The sequence below is a fragment of the Diorhabda sublineata genome, chromosome 3, assembly GCF_026230105.1.
Source record: "Diorhabda sublineata isolate icDioSubl1.1 chromosome 3, icDioSubl1.1, whole genome shotgun sequence".
Lineage (NCBI taxonomy): Eukaryota > Metazoa > Arthropoda > Insecta > Coleoptera > Chrysomelidae > Diorhabda > Diorhabda sublineata.
In genome coordinates this window covers 17,291,019-17,307,819 of record NC_079476.1, presented here as the reverse complement: position 1 = coordinate 17,307,819, position 16,801 = coordinate 17,291,019, and the positions used below count along the sequence as shown (strand labels likewise).

The following is a 16,801-nucleotide window of genomic DNA, read 5'->3' as shown; positions in this document are numbered from 1 at the left end:
CAGAAGCGATCGGGTATTTTTTCAGAGAATTTGCGGTATTGATAAGGGCGTTTAGGATAATTGAAGTTAATTCTAACGGGGGCGAAACGATTTGTAATAGAAACATCAATAAAAAGAACAAATTCTTGAATAAGAATAAAACTGATAACGGTTTTCATGAAAATAAGGTTTGATTGGGGGAAATTTAAATAGATTTTGATATTCATGTTTGTTTTTCTCAACTATTGAAACTCGAATTCTATCAGTACTCTCTACCATCGGTAGAGAGTATAAAGACATATAAAAAAGAATAATAAACTAGAACAAATTATTCCTTCAACAATATATCACTGACTATTAAGTTTTCCCTTTTTATGTTTTTTCCATATTTCGTCTTTATATTTATTGATCTTGTTTTTATGCATCCAAACTATTTGTTATCTATTTTATTCTATTTTTGTTTTTTTCTTTATCTACGAGGTCTGGCGATTAAATAACAAAACTGGTTACGAAAAAGGGTTTTATTATGAAAATTATTCTAAATTCGAATGCTCCTCTTGAACATACTACCCTCCCCTCGCCACACATCTTTCCGTACGTTTTTTCCATTGATCGAAGTAGTGCTGGAAGTCTTCTTTGGTGAGGGCCTTTATGAGCTTTGTCGTTTTTTGCTATACCGCTTCTATCGACTCAAATCGGGTTCTTTTCAAAGCATATCTTTTTCTAACCTTTCAAGGAAATCTGAGCAGATCCTTTGACGCAAGAGCTTTTGGTGAGAAGTTAGATTTTTTTGGCACCAACTTCGCATAGACTTTTGTCATGTGTAATTCCTCGTGTAAAATGTTTCTAGTCGTTTCTTCATCGGCGTTTACAGTTTAGTTGATTTTTGTCACTATTTCCGCAGTTGAAACAGTCACAGGGCGACCTGGGCGCTGGTCATCTTCAGTACTCTCTCGGCCCTCACTAAAGAGCTTACAATACTCACAAACACGCGCACGAGATAGAGAATGCTCCCTATAGGTCTCTTGCAACAATTTATAGCACTCAGTCGGAACTTTTTCAATTTGACGAGAAATTTGAGATTGATTACCCCACTCGTCTAGCGCTCTAGGCGTAATTTAATAGCCAGACCTCGTACTTTTAATGTCATATTTGCTCCCAATATTTATTTCACTATCTTTATCTCTAACTTATCGTATCCGCTAGAATTAGAATTTTTATATATCGAAAGATTCTAAACCGTTCAGATAGAAAACAATACGATTGTCATATTGATGATTAATCGTATATATGAGTAGAATAAGTCTATTAAAAAAACTCAATTCAAATAATAATTAATATTACTACATATATATATCAAAAATAAATTAATGCCGCTTATATACTTTTATAAAATGTATTTTTACAAATAAAAACAAATATAAACTATACTGTATATTTATTTATTTGGTGATTTTACATTAAGAAAACGATTACGTTTCAAGATAAAATAATGCAGCGTTGTCATGTTTATATTTTTTTCCTTCAATTAAATGTAAAAAGCTCTGTGCATGGCAACTATAGGGCAATCCTAGTTGTAGTGTTTTTTTGGTAATTATACACTTTCACGGTCACCTGGTTTTTTGGCTCTAGAAAATCGAAAAATGGATGGATTTTAATGATCTTGGTCTCAAAATGTTCCATTTTACGGCGGATTTATAAAAAAAATTAGTAGAAATAGCTGGAATGAAAATTTCTCATAGTTTTACTGTTTTAAATCGTAAAACGGTTTTGCATAATAATCCTTCACAAAAAATTATCTCATTATCAGATAAAGTTCTTATATTTTTTTTGTATTCTACATAAATTATTAAACAATTTAAAAAAAATCCAAAAAGAATGATTTTTTCAGTTTTTATAGCTTAAAATGAAATCGATGAAAAACAATCAATTTTTGTGAATAGTTTCGTTCTATATTCTTCAATGTTAATAGTTTTTGGATCATTAAAAATCGAAAAATAGATAAATTTTATAATTTTGGTCTCAAAATGTTCCATTTTACGACGAATTTATGAAAAACACGGGGGTAGTGGCTGAATTTGCGGTTTTTAATAGTTTTAAACCTTAAATAGTAGAAAAACTTATTTTTCAAAATATTCATTTTTTATGTAAATTGCGAAAAAAAATATACGAACTTGATTCCACGACGTCAGAAACAGTTACGAAGGATTATATGTAGAAAGTCATTTTTTTGCATTTAAAGTCATGAAACTGTAAAAAATATTTATTTTTTTTTTATTTTCGTATTTTTTTTTATAAATCCGCCGTAAAATGGAACATTTTGAGTCCAAGATCATTAAAATCCATCCATTTTTCGATTTTTTAGAGCCAACCTAACCTAACCTAACCAAAAAACCAGGTGACCGCAAAAGTGTATAATTACCATAATTTTTTGTAAAGGATTATTTTGCAAAACCGTTTTTTTTTGCGATTTAAAACAGTAAAACTATGAGAAATTTTCATTCCAGCTATTTCTACTAATTTTTTTTATAAATCCGCCGTAAAATGGAACATTTTGAGACCAAGATCATTAAAATCCATCCATTTTTCGATTTTCTAGAGCCAAAAAACCAGGTGACCGTGAAAGTGTATAATTACCGTTTTTTTTTTTTCATCATTTATTAAAGCTTTGATAGTAATCGTGAGCTTTAACAATGTGCTAATAAATCTACACAATTTGGAGTTTCAGATCTTCTGGTAAAACATAAAGATATTCTTTTATAAAAAATAATAGAGGAAAGTGACTAAATATGGAATACCATTTTGTTTTTATGTTATAGAAAAATTGTAAATCGAATTTTCTTATTCTTATTTCTTATCATTCACACAGTTGCGCTTAAAGTATCGGCAGTCTTGTTTTACATATATTAATTTAACATAAAAAATTTCCACAAAAACAAAATCAACATAAAGGTATAAATCGACCAACATAGCTTTGCCTCTGAGAATTGGATGCGCAATAGACTAGTCGGCAGATTGGGGCGAGAGCTCATTAATGTCGAGTATCTCGTGCAGTCAACATCGGTTAGTACAGTCAGTGCAGAAATTATTTATTGAACTGTTGTGATAATTCTGTGTTCGTTACTTTGAAAATGCCTTTGAACAGTAAAATGAAAAACAAGTTCTGAGTGGACAAAGCATAGAAATTATCAACAATATTTTAAGATTTATGCAGGCAGAAGTAACGGCAGATGGAATAAGGATTCCTCTTACGAATATTTGAAAGCTATTTTTAACTCTAAACATATTTTCTTTATAACATTTTTTTTATTTTCTCTTTTAGCTGTTTTCCTTTAGTTTTTGTATCTTGCGTTTCTTATTTTTTGTTTTTGATAACGTATTCCCTTTTTCATTCTCCTTTCTTAATGAGTTGATTTTCATATGGAGATGTTATTATTTCAACAGTAGTTGACTTTCTTCCTCTACTTGTTTTATCTGGCAGTGAGCTGATTTCATAAGAAAACACCAGATTTAGAGTGTGAAAGAAGCACGAAGACTAAATTGGGCTGGACACATCATGAGAAGGAAACCTACAAAAATGGTGAGGAGGATAACATAATGGATACCTCTATGGCCAAGGGGCAGAAAAAAGAATACCAGAATCCTAGAAATAGTAGACTGGAAAGCAAAATGCAAAAAAAGAAAAGAATGGAAAAAGCTGATAAACGTAGCTGGGACCACACAAAAATTATAACAAAAGAACAAGGGGAGTAATCCACCCCAATAAAGAGATATGTAGGCGCCCCAAGAGCTAGCCATAATCCAAGAAATTAAACGCCATGATCATGATGATGATTAATATCGTTTTTTTGGAAAAAAGTCGGTTTGAAATGTGTATACAAGGTCTTGAAAAGTTGCGATTCCTAGGAACAAAATTGTTTAATAACATTAGAACTAGTCAGAACTAATGACGACAAGAATACAAAACAAAGTATCGTCTACACTGAAAAAAAAGGATTTTAAAAACTGCTAAAGTGTCAGATTTAACAAAATCTATTGTTTAGTGCCGAATAATTGTTATTCAAACTATGTTTCTATAGGAAATCCAAATTAGTATACGTTACACCCTGTATACAGTTTCACTATAGAAAAGTAGAATCGTCATTTGCAAAAAAAATTCCACTTCCAATCAAACAGACATCGTAGGTTACGAAAATTTTGACGAAATTACCATCTAATGTTGCCTATTTTTCATATAGTGTTTAAAAGTTGATATACCTATAAAAAATCTAATTACATCAAAAAACATCTTAAAACTCCAAAAGTATTAATATTTACTGAAAAATATCAATATATCGATAAAGTTTCTTGTTTAGTGCATAAGAATATTTTTCCGAACTCTGTTTCCATTGAAAATCCAAAATGTTACAATATAACTTTTCGTTACACCCTGTATACGGTTTCACTATAGAAAAGTAAAATCGTCATTTTTTGTCGGAGAATTTCGAAAAAAAATCCATTTCCATCCAAATGGACATCGTAGACTACGAAAATTTTGACGAAATTTCGATCGAATTTTACCTAATATGTATATAGGGTATTCACATTTCTAGAAGCAAATATAATAAAATTACATCTGTTTCAGCGAGAATTTTATTGTACTATATTTAGTTGATAATAAGACAGTAATATCAATTCGACAATGATATGTTCATATTAAATAATAGATTTTATTAATTTTATAATAAATATTTTATTTATTTGATGAAAAAAAACATATATATAAAACAAAATCAGTTTAATCATATCATTATGCCATATAAATGAAAGTATTTATATCATCATCATCCCTCTTCATATATTTATGTTCAATAAGCCATTCCAGCTGTTCTTTTATCATCTTTTTCGAAGGTAAAAACATATTTTTCAAAATATCCACTAGTTCAGCTTGTAAAGCGATATTCGATATTTTCTTTCGCATTTTTAATATCTTTATTATAGCTTCCTGCGTCCTAAGTATCCTCAATTGTACTATCGATTGATTATCTTCCATTTGTGAACGTTCTGTACTCAACTGCAACCTACCTATCAAATTTACCTACAAAAAAAAATATTTACCATGAAAAATTGATAAAAGGAACAATATTCACCTTCCCCCTTTTTTGTGATTTTCCATTTTTTATCAAGGCGAAATCCTGATTGACCCAAAACACAGTATGTTCAGTAAAGTCTTTGGGAACACTGGCATTTGGATAAAATAATAATAACTGGCGTTTCAACTTTGGAAAAGCGACTAGAGACCATAGAGTCCTTCTCAATTCACCGTCCGGTAATTCTGTAGCTAATCTGAGATTCTCATAACTAATTTTATCATGAGGCCTTTGATTCCAAGCAAATAATACAGCCATTTGAAAAGTGGTAACGTCCAGATCGAATTTACCTCCAGCTGTCGAAAAAGTTATTGTTCCATTACTCATATGATGATACCTTGAAAAAAAAATTTTTTTTATTTTGATTGCAATATACAAATAATTAAAAATATATATGAATAGTGTTAATTTTACTAAACACTGTATAAAAGATATTAAAATTGCTACAAATCTCATGAAGAGGATCTAAAAATGCTTCAAAGTCATGAATGGGATAGAAAAATGCTCAAAGGTCATGAAGAGTAAATAAAAATGCTTCAAAGCCATGAAGATTATCTACGAATACTTCTAAATTATGAAGAGGATGTGAGAATGCTTCAAAGTAATCATGAAGAAGATCTAAAAATGCTTTAAAACCATAAATGTTATAAATAAATGTTCAAAAATAATGAAAACTGTCTAAAAATGCTTTAAACTCATAAAGAGGATCTAAAAATGCTTCAAATTGTTGAAACGGACCTAAAAATGTTTCAAACTCATAAAGATGATGAAGAATTAATGTTCAAAAATCTTGAAAATGATGTAAAAATGCTTCAAACTCATAAAGATGATGTTAGAATACTCCAAAATTATGGAGATCTAAAAATGCTTCAAAGTCATTAATGGGATAGAAAGATGATTAAAAGTCGTAAAGAGAAAATAAAAATGCTTCAAAGCATTGAAGATTATCTACAAATGCTTCTCAATCATGAAGAGGATTTAAGAACGGTTCAAAGAAGTCATGAAAATCTAAAAATGTTTCAAACTATTGAAAAGAATCTAAAAATGATCAATTAATGTTCAGAAACTATAAAAATTATTGAGCAAACTACCATTCAAATTAAAAGTATTACCAAGTAAATATTATATCATTATATATGATAAATATGTAGCATACCATTGCAATTTCCTTCCTGAATGTTTCTTCTTATAAAATTCCTCGACTTCCGGTATATAGTCTTCCAATTCTACAGGTAAACTAACGGTAACTCTTTCGGAACCCCTTGCCCACGCTCCGGCGTTCAAGATCTTTATATTTATGGCGTCGTGTCTGGCCGTCGACATTCTAAATTGTCCGTTAAGATCTTCGCTCACTTTAATATCTTGAAACATTCTCGCTAACTTGTTCACGTAATCGGCAGGCATACCAACTTCTCGGAGCCATTCGACCATATCTTCCTCCTTTTCGCTATCGGCGCTACAAAAATTCACTCTCTGTAATAAATATTAATACAAATTGCATAAAGACTTACCTAGCGTCTAGAATCAATCTTCTAGTTAAATGTGCCTTATGGTATCTCATAAAAACATCCTTATTTGATACATATTTCAATACTAAAAGGACGTCTTTCAATCTACTTTCGATTTCTTCGCTAGTCAGCCTTTTAGATAAAGGAGTTCTCCTTAATAACATATCGCAATAATTCGCTAGTAATTCTGGACATTTGCTTTCTGGAGCTACAGCTTTGGCTCCTACATTTCTACCAGTACTAAGTTCTAACCTAAAATATTTGATTTGGTAAAGAAAAAATTAAAATAAAAGTGGAGAAACGAATAAGATATCAAGAAGTTTCTTTAAAGAAATTTGAGTCATAAAACGTTTGTTGGATAAACATACTTTTTTATAACACCAGCACTAAAAATTACACTTTCTGGTCCTTCGAGCCGGATACGGTGGCACAAAGGACCAGGCAAGTGTTAGTGTATTAGCAGGGCGCAGTACGAATATCAACATTTCAGCAACATATTTTCAAGAAAAGTAGAATGATCTTCTTTCAAATACTGTGAATTTCACACAAGATCCTACAGTACCTTTCAGATGATAAAGAAAGCAAAAATGAAGAAATCCTCAATATGAAATCAAATATATTTAAAATAACAGTATAAATAGAAGACTGACAGAAAACTAATTATTTCCAAGTGAAATTCTTTTGAGATTAAAAAACTTGGTTTAATAAACTCAATGGTCATAAAAATGACACTTTCTGGTCCTTCGAGGCTCAAAGACCAAATAGTGTTAGTATAGTATCAAGATTCAGTATGAATATCAACGTATTCAGATATTGAAACATATTTTCAAGAAAAGATTTGTCTTGTTTCAAATCATCTAGTAACTCATTTCAGATGATAAAGAAAGCAAAAATGAAGAAATCCCCAATATCAAATCAAATATCAGGAAGGAATCATTTTCAAGTGAATTTCTTTTAAGTTTAAAAGAACCTGGTTGATTAACCCACTGTTTATACCATCAGAACTAAAAATTACACTTTTTGGTCTTTCAAGCCGGGTATAGAGTCAAAAAAGACTAGACAGTGTTGGTAGAGCAGTATTAATAAAAATGTTTCCAGAATTTGGTACATATCTTCAAGAAAAATATGTTTATCTTCATCCAAATACACTGAAATTCACACAAAATCATTTAGTAACTTATTTAAGTTGATAAAGAAAGCAAAAACGAAGAAATCCTCAATAACAAATCAAATATCTCTGAAAAAATAGTATACTTAAATAGAAAACTGACAATTTAGGAATCATTTTTAAGTGAATTTCTGTTGAGATTAAAAAAAAAGCCTAGTTGAATAAATCCACTGTTTATACCACCAGAACTAAAAATTACACTTTTTGGTCCTTCAAGCCGGGTATAGAGTCAAAAAAGACCAGACAGTGTTGGTATAGCAGTATTAATAACAATGTTTCCAGAAATTGCAATTCAAGGAAAGTATATTTATCTTTCTCCAGATACAATGAAAATCACACAAGATCACCCAGTAACTTATTTCAGTTGATAAAAGAATGCAAAATCCAAGAAATCTCTAATATTATATCAAGTATCTTGGAAATAACAGCATAAATAAAATACTGACATTAAATAAATCATTTTTTACAAAAATTCAAGTGAGTTCTTCAAGAATTTGGAAAAATCTAGTTGAATAAACAGACTGTTTATAACACCAGCATTTGCAATTACACTTTCTGGTCCTTCCAGCTGGAGATAGAGGCACCAAGGACCAAACAATATAGATTTTATATGGTAACAAAAATTTAAATGTCTCTATAACATTAATTAAATATTTTACTCACCTAAAAACAGTGGTGTCATTTACTACAGCCTTGAAAGCCTTATCCCTGGCCGTTAAAAATCTCGGATCATCCGAAAATGCGTCGTGTACCAATTTACTAAACTTCCTAAAAAGTTCCAACAACCTTTCTACGTATTTTTCCGAATCTTGAGTGATAACATCTGCAGCTGCTACCATATCTGCAAGTCCTGCTTGCGTTATATGATTCTCTAATTCTCTTAACATGGGTTGTACTCCTTCTGGTACACGTTCTAATAACCTAAACATCAATTGTAATCTCTCAGTTTCACCGGCTTTTATTAGAGGTGCACATTCGGCTAATAACACTGGTAGTTCATTTCCCACTAACACTTTAACACAACACTGTATAACACCGTTGCTACCGGCTTCTAAATATCTTTGAGCTCTAGTTTCTTCCTCTCTCAATTTGGCATCTGAAATAAATACAATCTTAATTTTTCTGGTGATTTTTAGCTTTAAAGAAGTACCTACATCTACTAATAATTTATAGGATCTAGAATTGTCTTAGTCCCATAATTCTACTCAATATGAAATTAAAATGTCATGCATTCAACCAAAATTGTTAAAAACAATATAGAATAATGAACAGGGTTAGTCAAAAGAGGAGAATATTGGTAGAATAGAATGAAACTGAAAAATAAATTCGGTTTTTGTCTATTCCATTCCATTTTTCCCCATTTTATCAGAAAATTTTTATTTCTGTTAACATTTTCCTCCTTAATACCGTTCTATATTAATTTACACTCATTATACAGCTTTTTTTTGTAATAAATCTTAGCTACCAGGGTAGTTTTAAATCTAATATAATTAGAAAACAAACAAAGCGAAGTAATTTCAAAAGACCGCTTATATTTCTTTGTATTCTAATTCTTTTAGGTTATTTCCTCGTCAGATATGCCATTTTTTATCAATATATTGGTGGATTTCTTCTTTTATATCTTTAAAATGAGCTATATAAAAAAAATCAACTACACTTTTTGTAAAACTAAATTTTTGTTTATCCCAATTCATTTTTCCCTATTTTATCAAAGTACATTTCCTCCTTCTATAACCTTATAATGTACTATATAAAAAAAATCAACTACACTTTTTGTAACAATAAATTTTCAGTTTATCCTTTTCAATTTTTCCATATTCTATTGGAAAATTTTCATTTCATTTAGGATTTTTCTTCCTGATGCCATTCTGTATCAATTTTGTCTCATTGTAGTGTTTTTTGTAATAAATCTTAGCTACAAGGGTTGTTTAAAAACTAATAGAATTAAAAACGAACAGAGTGAAGTAATTTGAACAGTCCTCGTATATATCAGTGTATTATTATTTTATTAGGTTATTTCCTCGTCAGATATGCCCTTTTTAATCAATATATTAGTACATTTTCTTCTTCTATAACTCTATAATGAACTATATAAAAATATTTTTGTAAAAATCTTAAATTTTCTAATATTTTTATTAAAAACTAATAATTTGGTGATTTACTTTACCTGCATAACGCATATAAGCTTGTACTCCATTGCTACTAAGTTGTTCGGGAGCTTTAAGGCGATAAAATAGTTCTGTACTTTGAATATAGGCAGCCTCGAAGTTTTCCCTATATATTTGTAGTCGATCTTCAGGATTCGAACAAAGGTTTACATAAGATTCCCTAACACCTGAAATAAAATTATTATATGAACGATTAATCTTGAAAATAGCTTTTGGGCTCATATACAGTAGTCCCAGAAGTTTCTGACGTAAGTTCAATACAATTTTTGTTAAAAAAAATATCTTGATGCTCAAAATAACCATCAACTTCTTTATTGTTGGAAAATCTTTAACTATAAAGTTATTTTTGCAAGTTTTGGTACAGAAAATAATCTGGGAATAATCTATCAAACAGCATGTATGTCCCACTTAGCCAACTGTGATCATTTTTGCTTGATATCTTCACTCAAACTATACATAATAGTATCAGTTCATAACTTTTCCTTTTTCAAAATATTCATTGGAAATTTTTGCAAAAAAAGCTTTTTTTGTCTCAAGTAATTCAGCAATGTTTCCTCTACTGTTATGAAATGGTTCTTTGTTGCAATGAAACTTCACTACACACTTGAAACATCTTCACTATACTGTGTTCACTCTAAAGTGAGCAATTACGGTACCCAACTTGGATACAGCTTTCTCATAACCATATTTTCAGAAAATATATGGTGTACCACATTTTTAGAAATACCAGTTATGTCCATTACGTTACAAATGTTCATTTAATAATAATTCAGGACTGCTTTATGAATTTTTCACACTATTTCTTTTATATTGAACAGACTGAGAACAATTAAAAGTGTTGTATCAAATATTTACTAATTCACTTCATTCTCACAAATTCACTGAAAACGTTCATTATTGATGGTTACCAAGCAAATATTGGGTATTATTCAAAGAATTACTTCTAAGTCAAATCTGGTACTTATGGAACCACCCAAATAAGTGAAACCTCTGAAGAAGCCTGAAGAAATACAAATTGAATCATTTAGAATGTACAATTTGCTCAGATAAATTTAGCAATAAAAAGCGAACTATATTTATAAGTTAACAGAAAAATGATAATTGTGAGACATCTGAACATTGAATTCTGGAAGTTTAGTTGATATTTGATGACAGTTTACATGTTAAACTTGATCTTTACATTAACGGAGGTTTCTTTTCAAGTATATACAAGGAAATGATACAAAAAAGATTTAAGAAATAAAAAATTGAAAAAATGATACAATTTTGTTGATAGTTTTGATTTTAGGTCTCCTTCAATTAAAACTTTGTTTAAAAACAGACAATTTATCAACAAAACCATATAAAAATGGTCTAAGAAATAAAGAATTAAAGAAACGATAAATTTTGTTGATAGTTTTGATTTTAGGTCTCCTTTAAATGAAATTTTGTTAAGAAACAGACAATTTATCAACAAAACTGTATAAAAAAGGTCTAAGAAGTGAAAAATTGAAGAAATGATAGAATTTGTTGATAGCCTTGATTTAAGGTCTCCTTTAATTTAAACTTTGTTATAAAACAGACAATTTATCAACAAAACCATATAAAGAAGATCTAAATAGTAAGAAATAATAAATTTGTAGTCTTGTACTAGCATTGGCACTCAGAAATGTGTTTTCTATTTGATTTAAGCACCAGGCAAGAGAGGGGAAAAAGTAACATGTAAAATATCTACAACTTAATTCACAAACTTGAAAAAAAAATGTGTAAAGATAAAATAAAAACACAACTATCCATTTTTCTTTTGGCTGAAAAAGTTAAATAGAGAAGTATCATGTTCAAAAAAGGGAATTTAATAAATAAAATTATCAATTTACCTATAACTAATTGCGAATCAAAAGCCTCTCCATTTCTTTCGGCATGCACCAATTTCATAGCACTATCTTGTAACTTATACTTAATATCACTAAATATACTTTCATTCCATGAATCCAACATTAATTTTCTCACTATACTCTCTTCACCAGGATTCTTTTTGCCACTATTATTTTGTACACTAGAATTAACAGATGCTGGTTTACCCTATAAAAAAACATTGTTTCCTTCATAACACAAGTCATCAGTAACATACAAATCATTTTTAAAACTGTTCAAATCCAACTTTTCATGAAATATGTGTTCAGTAAATTTTATGTAAAAAATACTTTCAAATAGTTAATACATCAAACTGTAAACAGGAACAAAGAAAATGTTGTTTTAGTTTTATCAAAATGTCATACAGTAATTTAATTTTTACCTGCAAACTGGTTTCAAGCTGTCTAAAAGGCGTAGGCAAATAGTTACACTGAGTGAAAAATTTCCTCCATTCTGCTATATAAGCTTTTAACAGAGCCTCTTCTTGTCTATGAGCCAATACCCTGGATTGAGCTTGTTTTATGAACTGTACAATATCATCTTGTAACTGATCTCTAAGCTTTGCGGGGCCCTTTTCATCCCACAGACATACTAAGTGAACATCATAGAAAAGTTCTTGCCATTCTGAAGGAGAAACTGGTTTTTGTTTAAGAAGTTTTAAGACGATTGGTCCCATATGAGGCCATTTGTCTTCGAATTTCAACTGTCCTTTTTCCTAATTAAATAGAATAGTGATAATAACAAGAATATTAGAATAAATAGACTTACCTTCAACATTTTAGGTTAGAACTTAAAAAAATAATCGAAATCAAACCCAAGAGTTTGTTTATTAAAATGAATCAAATCATTTTTGAAGAGGTAAAGGTTTTTTATTTGCTTTACTTGGAAATTTTACACAGCTTTCAATGGGGATCTTGTTGTAACGACCTTTGAGAATACTTGGAACTTCGAATTCATACTTTTTGCATCCTTTTTCACGTAAACTTTGGTTCTATTTTATTTAGGAGTGTGTGACAAAGATCATAAGAAATGTGATGTAGAAGGAATGAAAGAAAAATGATTCCGTAATTTGTAATTTACCCTAGTTTAGAGCGGGAAATTTGAAATATCAATAAAAAATATTCTCGAAATTACTTTTACTTGCTAAATTTACTTTGATAATATAATTCTACAATGAAATTGATATACATAATTAGAAAAAAAAACATCTTTAAAATTCATTCAGTTCATATGAAAAGAAATTTTGTAAGCTACACTGAATGGATACATATTTTTAACTCTATAAATTAATAACATATTTCCAACTTAAATATGATTCATAAATTTTATTGTGAAAATATGTTGCTTTGAATAAATCATGTGGAAAACTGGAAATTGAATACACCCAGTGTACTAAGCCACAGATCATCTATAATTAAATGACTCACAACAATGTTTTTACAAAATGAGCGCCATCTAGCGATGTCACTATAGCATTCCATATCAGTCACAGAATTGAGACAATTTTAAATATTATGAATGGTGAGAAATAAATCATATACAATATCGTCTTCTAAGCCTTCAAAGTTTTTGAAGGGAATTCAATGCGTACATTACCAAGCAAATAAAAAAATATGTTTATTGTCCATAGAATTGTAGAAATACACAAATAAGACTTTAACATATATAAACAAGTAGAATCATATAAATATCCTATTTATACGGACCAAAACCAGAATTAGTAAGGCATTAACAGTACAAAATGATTTATTTTTGCATCAGTTTTACCAATTTGGTTTCTATTTATAATAGTAAATCCACGTAGGGCTCTCTAAACTGAAAATAAAAAATTAACTTGATCTTGAATCAACTGCGTGAATCGTCTGTATAAAGGGTAGTTTGTGGTCGCAAATGATTCCCTAACTTAATTGACACTTGACGTGACAGTGACGTCTAAGGCTAGACACTGGTGGTCGATTGAATATATTTTTTAGCAAATTTATAAATAATTCTTCGAAAATGGCTTCTCATAAGATTTCTATGGCTGTAAGTCACAATTTGTTTTTTAAATACAACTACGTTATTTATGTAATTACTCGATTACTATTGATTTTTTATTACATAACTCTCATGGAGGTTATAAATTTTTGAATGGTTACAAATATTGATAATTATTAACTAAGTGTCTGATTTAAAGTTATATGCGTTTTTTGAAATATCTATAATATTTCTCTTACGTTAGGTTCGCACCTTCAGTACAAGTACATCTACTAATCAGTTAGTTAAGGCCCCGTTGCAAATTTTCGGCATTGAAGGTCGTTATGCAACGGCACTTTATTCAGCAGCTAGCAAACAGAAAACATTAGAAGGTGTCGAAAAAGATCTTTTAAAACTTCAAGATGCTTTAAAAAAAGATGTAAAACTACGTGGATTTGTTGAAAATCCAACAATTAAACGAGGCGTTAAAGTCGAAGCTCTCAAATCTGTAGCTCAAAAGATGTCTCTTAAACCAGAATCGGCCAATCTATTATCGTTGCTGGCTGAAAATGGTCGCTTAAAAAAGCTTGAAACAGTTATAAACGCATTCACACAAATTATGGCTGCACATAGAGGAGAGGTGAGTCTGTTTATAAATTTTGGTATAAATGTTAATAATGGTGTGTATTTTCGAGGTTTCTTGTGAGGTAGTCACTGCTAGAGACTTGGATGCTGACCAAAAGCAAAAATTACTTGGAGTTTTGAAATCATTTGTTAAATCTAATCAAACTATTCAATTGTCCACCAAAGTTGATCCTTCAATTATCGGTGGAATGATTGTAAGCATCGGCGATAAATACGTAGACATGTCTGTCGCTAGCAAAATCAAGAAATATACAGAACTTATTAGCGCCACTGTCTAATTATATTAAAGTTTCTTTTATTGAATATAGTTATTGAAATAGTACGAAATTCTATTATTTTCACCTTTTTATTTTGAAAAATTTACTGTCTACAAATAAACATTATACAATAAGTAGTTCTTTATTATTTCAGATCATTTTTGTAACAAAACACTCAACTAACCAAGAAAATTAAAAATATATTCACCAACCAACCTTATGGTGTCGATTTTTTGAAATGCAACTAACTGATTGCTGAAAATTGTGATTTTTTACAAAATACGTGGCAGCAATGCTCTGGTATCAAGTTGTTAAAGAGGAATCGATAGTTTACAAAAATCGATATTTTCTGATAAAACTTAAAATACACTGATTCCTCTGCGACATTCAAAAATTTTGCAGTTTGATATTTCGAATTTAGGCCCAATTTTACAAGCGAAAGTTTAACTACAGATATCGACTTTTTCATGTTTTATAGATGGCGCTTTTACTGCCAAACTATTGTTTAAACGTTACCGTCGGTCTGGGGGTAGTTAAACTTCAGTTTAACATGAAATGGAGGATCAGAATCTAGCCTCCAATTGTTTACATTTTTACAGCACAACACGAGATGAACTCGACGATAAGAATGAAGAAATTATCAACACTGTTGACGCTTCTTGAAAACAAAAGTTATTCGTTCTAGAGCAAATATTTAACTGGTCCCACTTATTTTATAAATTTGTTGTGCTTCTATCGAAAACATTTCTTTGTATTTTTTCACAAAGTTAACCAAAAGTACTACTATATTGACAGATAAAATGCAAATGTAAATTGTTCTTTGCTCGTTTTTGCTTATAAAATTTTCTGAAACTGTCCATATAGAAGTATTACATGTATGGTTCACGGCCCTTGAAATACTCTTTTGAGCGTTCCACATAGCGACTACAATCGTTGTAGTCGCGGCTCGAACGTCACTAATGACGTCATGACGACTCTTGTCACGAGGTGGGTCGAAAAGAGCGATGAAAGAATTAGCGGAATTTTCAAAGCTTGCGCAATGCAGATTGCAACCATGAGAATCTATCTCATTACTTTATGCAGTATGGGATATTATAAGTACTTTTGAAGCATTCTTGTGACGCGCCACCAAATATTTTAGTAATGTAAATCAGTTGAGCACTCCACTAAAAAATTCAATAATTTACAAATTATAACATAGCCTTTTAAAGCGCTCGCTTTATTTTTTCTGTTTTGCCATTCCGTAATATTTATTTCAACGCTCAAACTCCCTCGTAATCCATTCCACTTGGGTTTACGATTATAACGCTCTATAATTAGTGGAACGGCAAACATCATGGTCCTGAGTTCTTAGTGGAATGCACCCTAGGAGGACTGATTTGAATTTAAGTTGGTAATCCTATAGATTCCTGATTGGTCAAATCGCAGCTGGTTTTACACAGTACTTTTGACTTATATTATGAATGACAATTATATAAATTGTAAACAAATAGTTTGAATGTTATTTTTTCTTCCGTTCTCATTATTATTTTATTAAAATATAAAAAATATTCTGTCAAGTCTAATTTCAAAATGGACTCAGATAATACTCCAAGTACGAACAGACATCATTCGCCCCCCACCCAAAAAAGATAATTGTAGTTCTTTCATTCTAAAATATTTACATTTGATCAGAGACGACTCAGATCTTATCATTGTCCTTAAATTTGTTTTACCAATAAATACAAAACTTGACAACTGTTATTAACCTTCTTACAATCGTAGTTGCCGACCTTGAAATATACATTCGCTCTTATACCGTGTGTCTATTAAGTTAATTAGTATTTAGTTGGTGGTTCATTATTTCCAGTCTGTAGGATTGTAGTCATATATGTAATGCTTCTATATGGACAGTTTCTATAAGTGGACGTTGTTCCGACTAAGGAAGACAGAATGGCAACGATTTCTCTTTCCTCCGAGGTTCCAGGTCGGTTCTGCGCATTCTCAAGCATGCGCAGTATAGATAAAGTGTCTCGAACGAGATAAAATGAATATTGTCCGCACCATAACATAGGGACGTTTTTTTAAATACCAACTGTCCATATAGGAGTACTACATA

General features: G+C 30.2%; 2 protein-coding genes across 2 annotated transcripts; one reads left to right on the top strand and one right to left on the bottom strand.

The window, feature by feature from the left end:
• Positions 1-4,686: 4,686 nt before the first annotated feature.
• On the bottom strand, positions 4,687-13,214 carry LOC130441419 (cullin-5). Its single transcript, XM_056775098.1, has 9 exons — positions 12,614-13,214; positions 12,228-12,560; positions 11,809-12,013; positions 9,952-10,119; positions 8,448-8,880; positions 6,620-6,868; positions 6,265-6,564; positions 5,109-5,445; positions 4,687-5,056 (listed from the first exon to the last, which is right to left on the bottom strand). Exons 1-9 carry the CDS (start codon positions 12,620-12,622, stop codon positions 4,769-4,771), a joined length of 2,322 nt encoding a protein of 773 aa, XP_056631076.1. The 5' UTR covers positions 12,623-13,214; the 3' UTR covers positions 4,687-4,768.
• Positions 13,215-13,745: 531 nt separating this feature from the next.
• Positions 13,746-14,831, top strand: LOC130441420 (ATP synthase subunit O, mitochondrial). The gene is made up of 3 exons (XM_056775099.1): positions 13,746-13,870; positions 14,067-14,441; positions 14,497-14,831. Exons 1-3 carry the CDS (start codon positions 13,844-13,846, stop codon positions 14,722-14,724), a joined length of 630 nt encoding a protein of 209 aa, XP_056631077.1. The 5' UTR covers positions 13,746-13,843; the 3' UTR covers positions 14,725-14,831.
• The last annotated feature ends 1,970 nt before the right edge of the window (positions 14,832-16,801 follow it).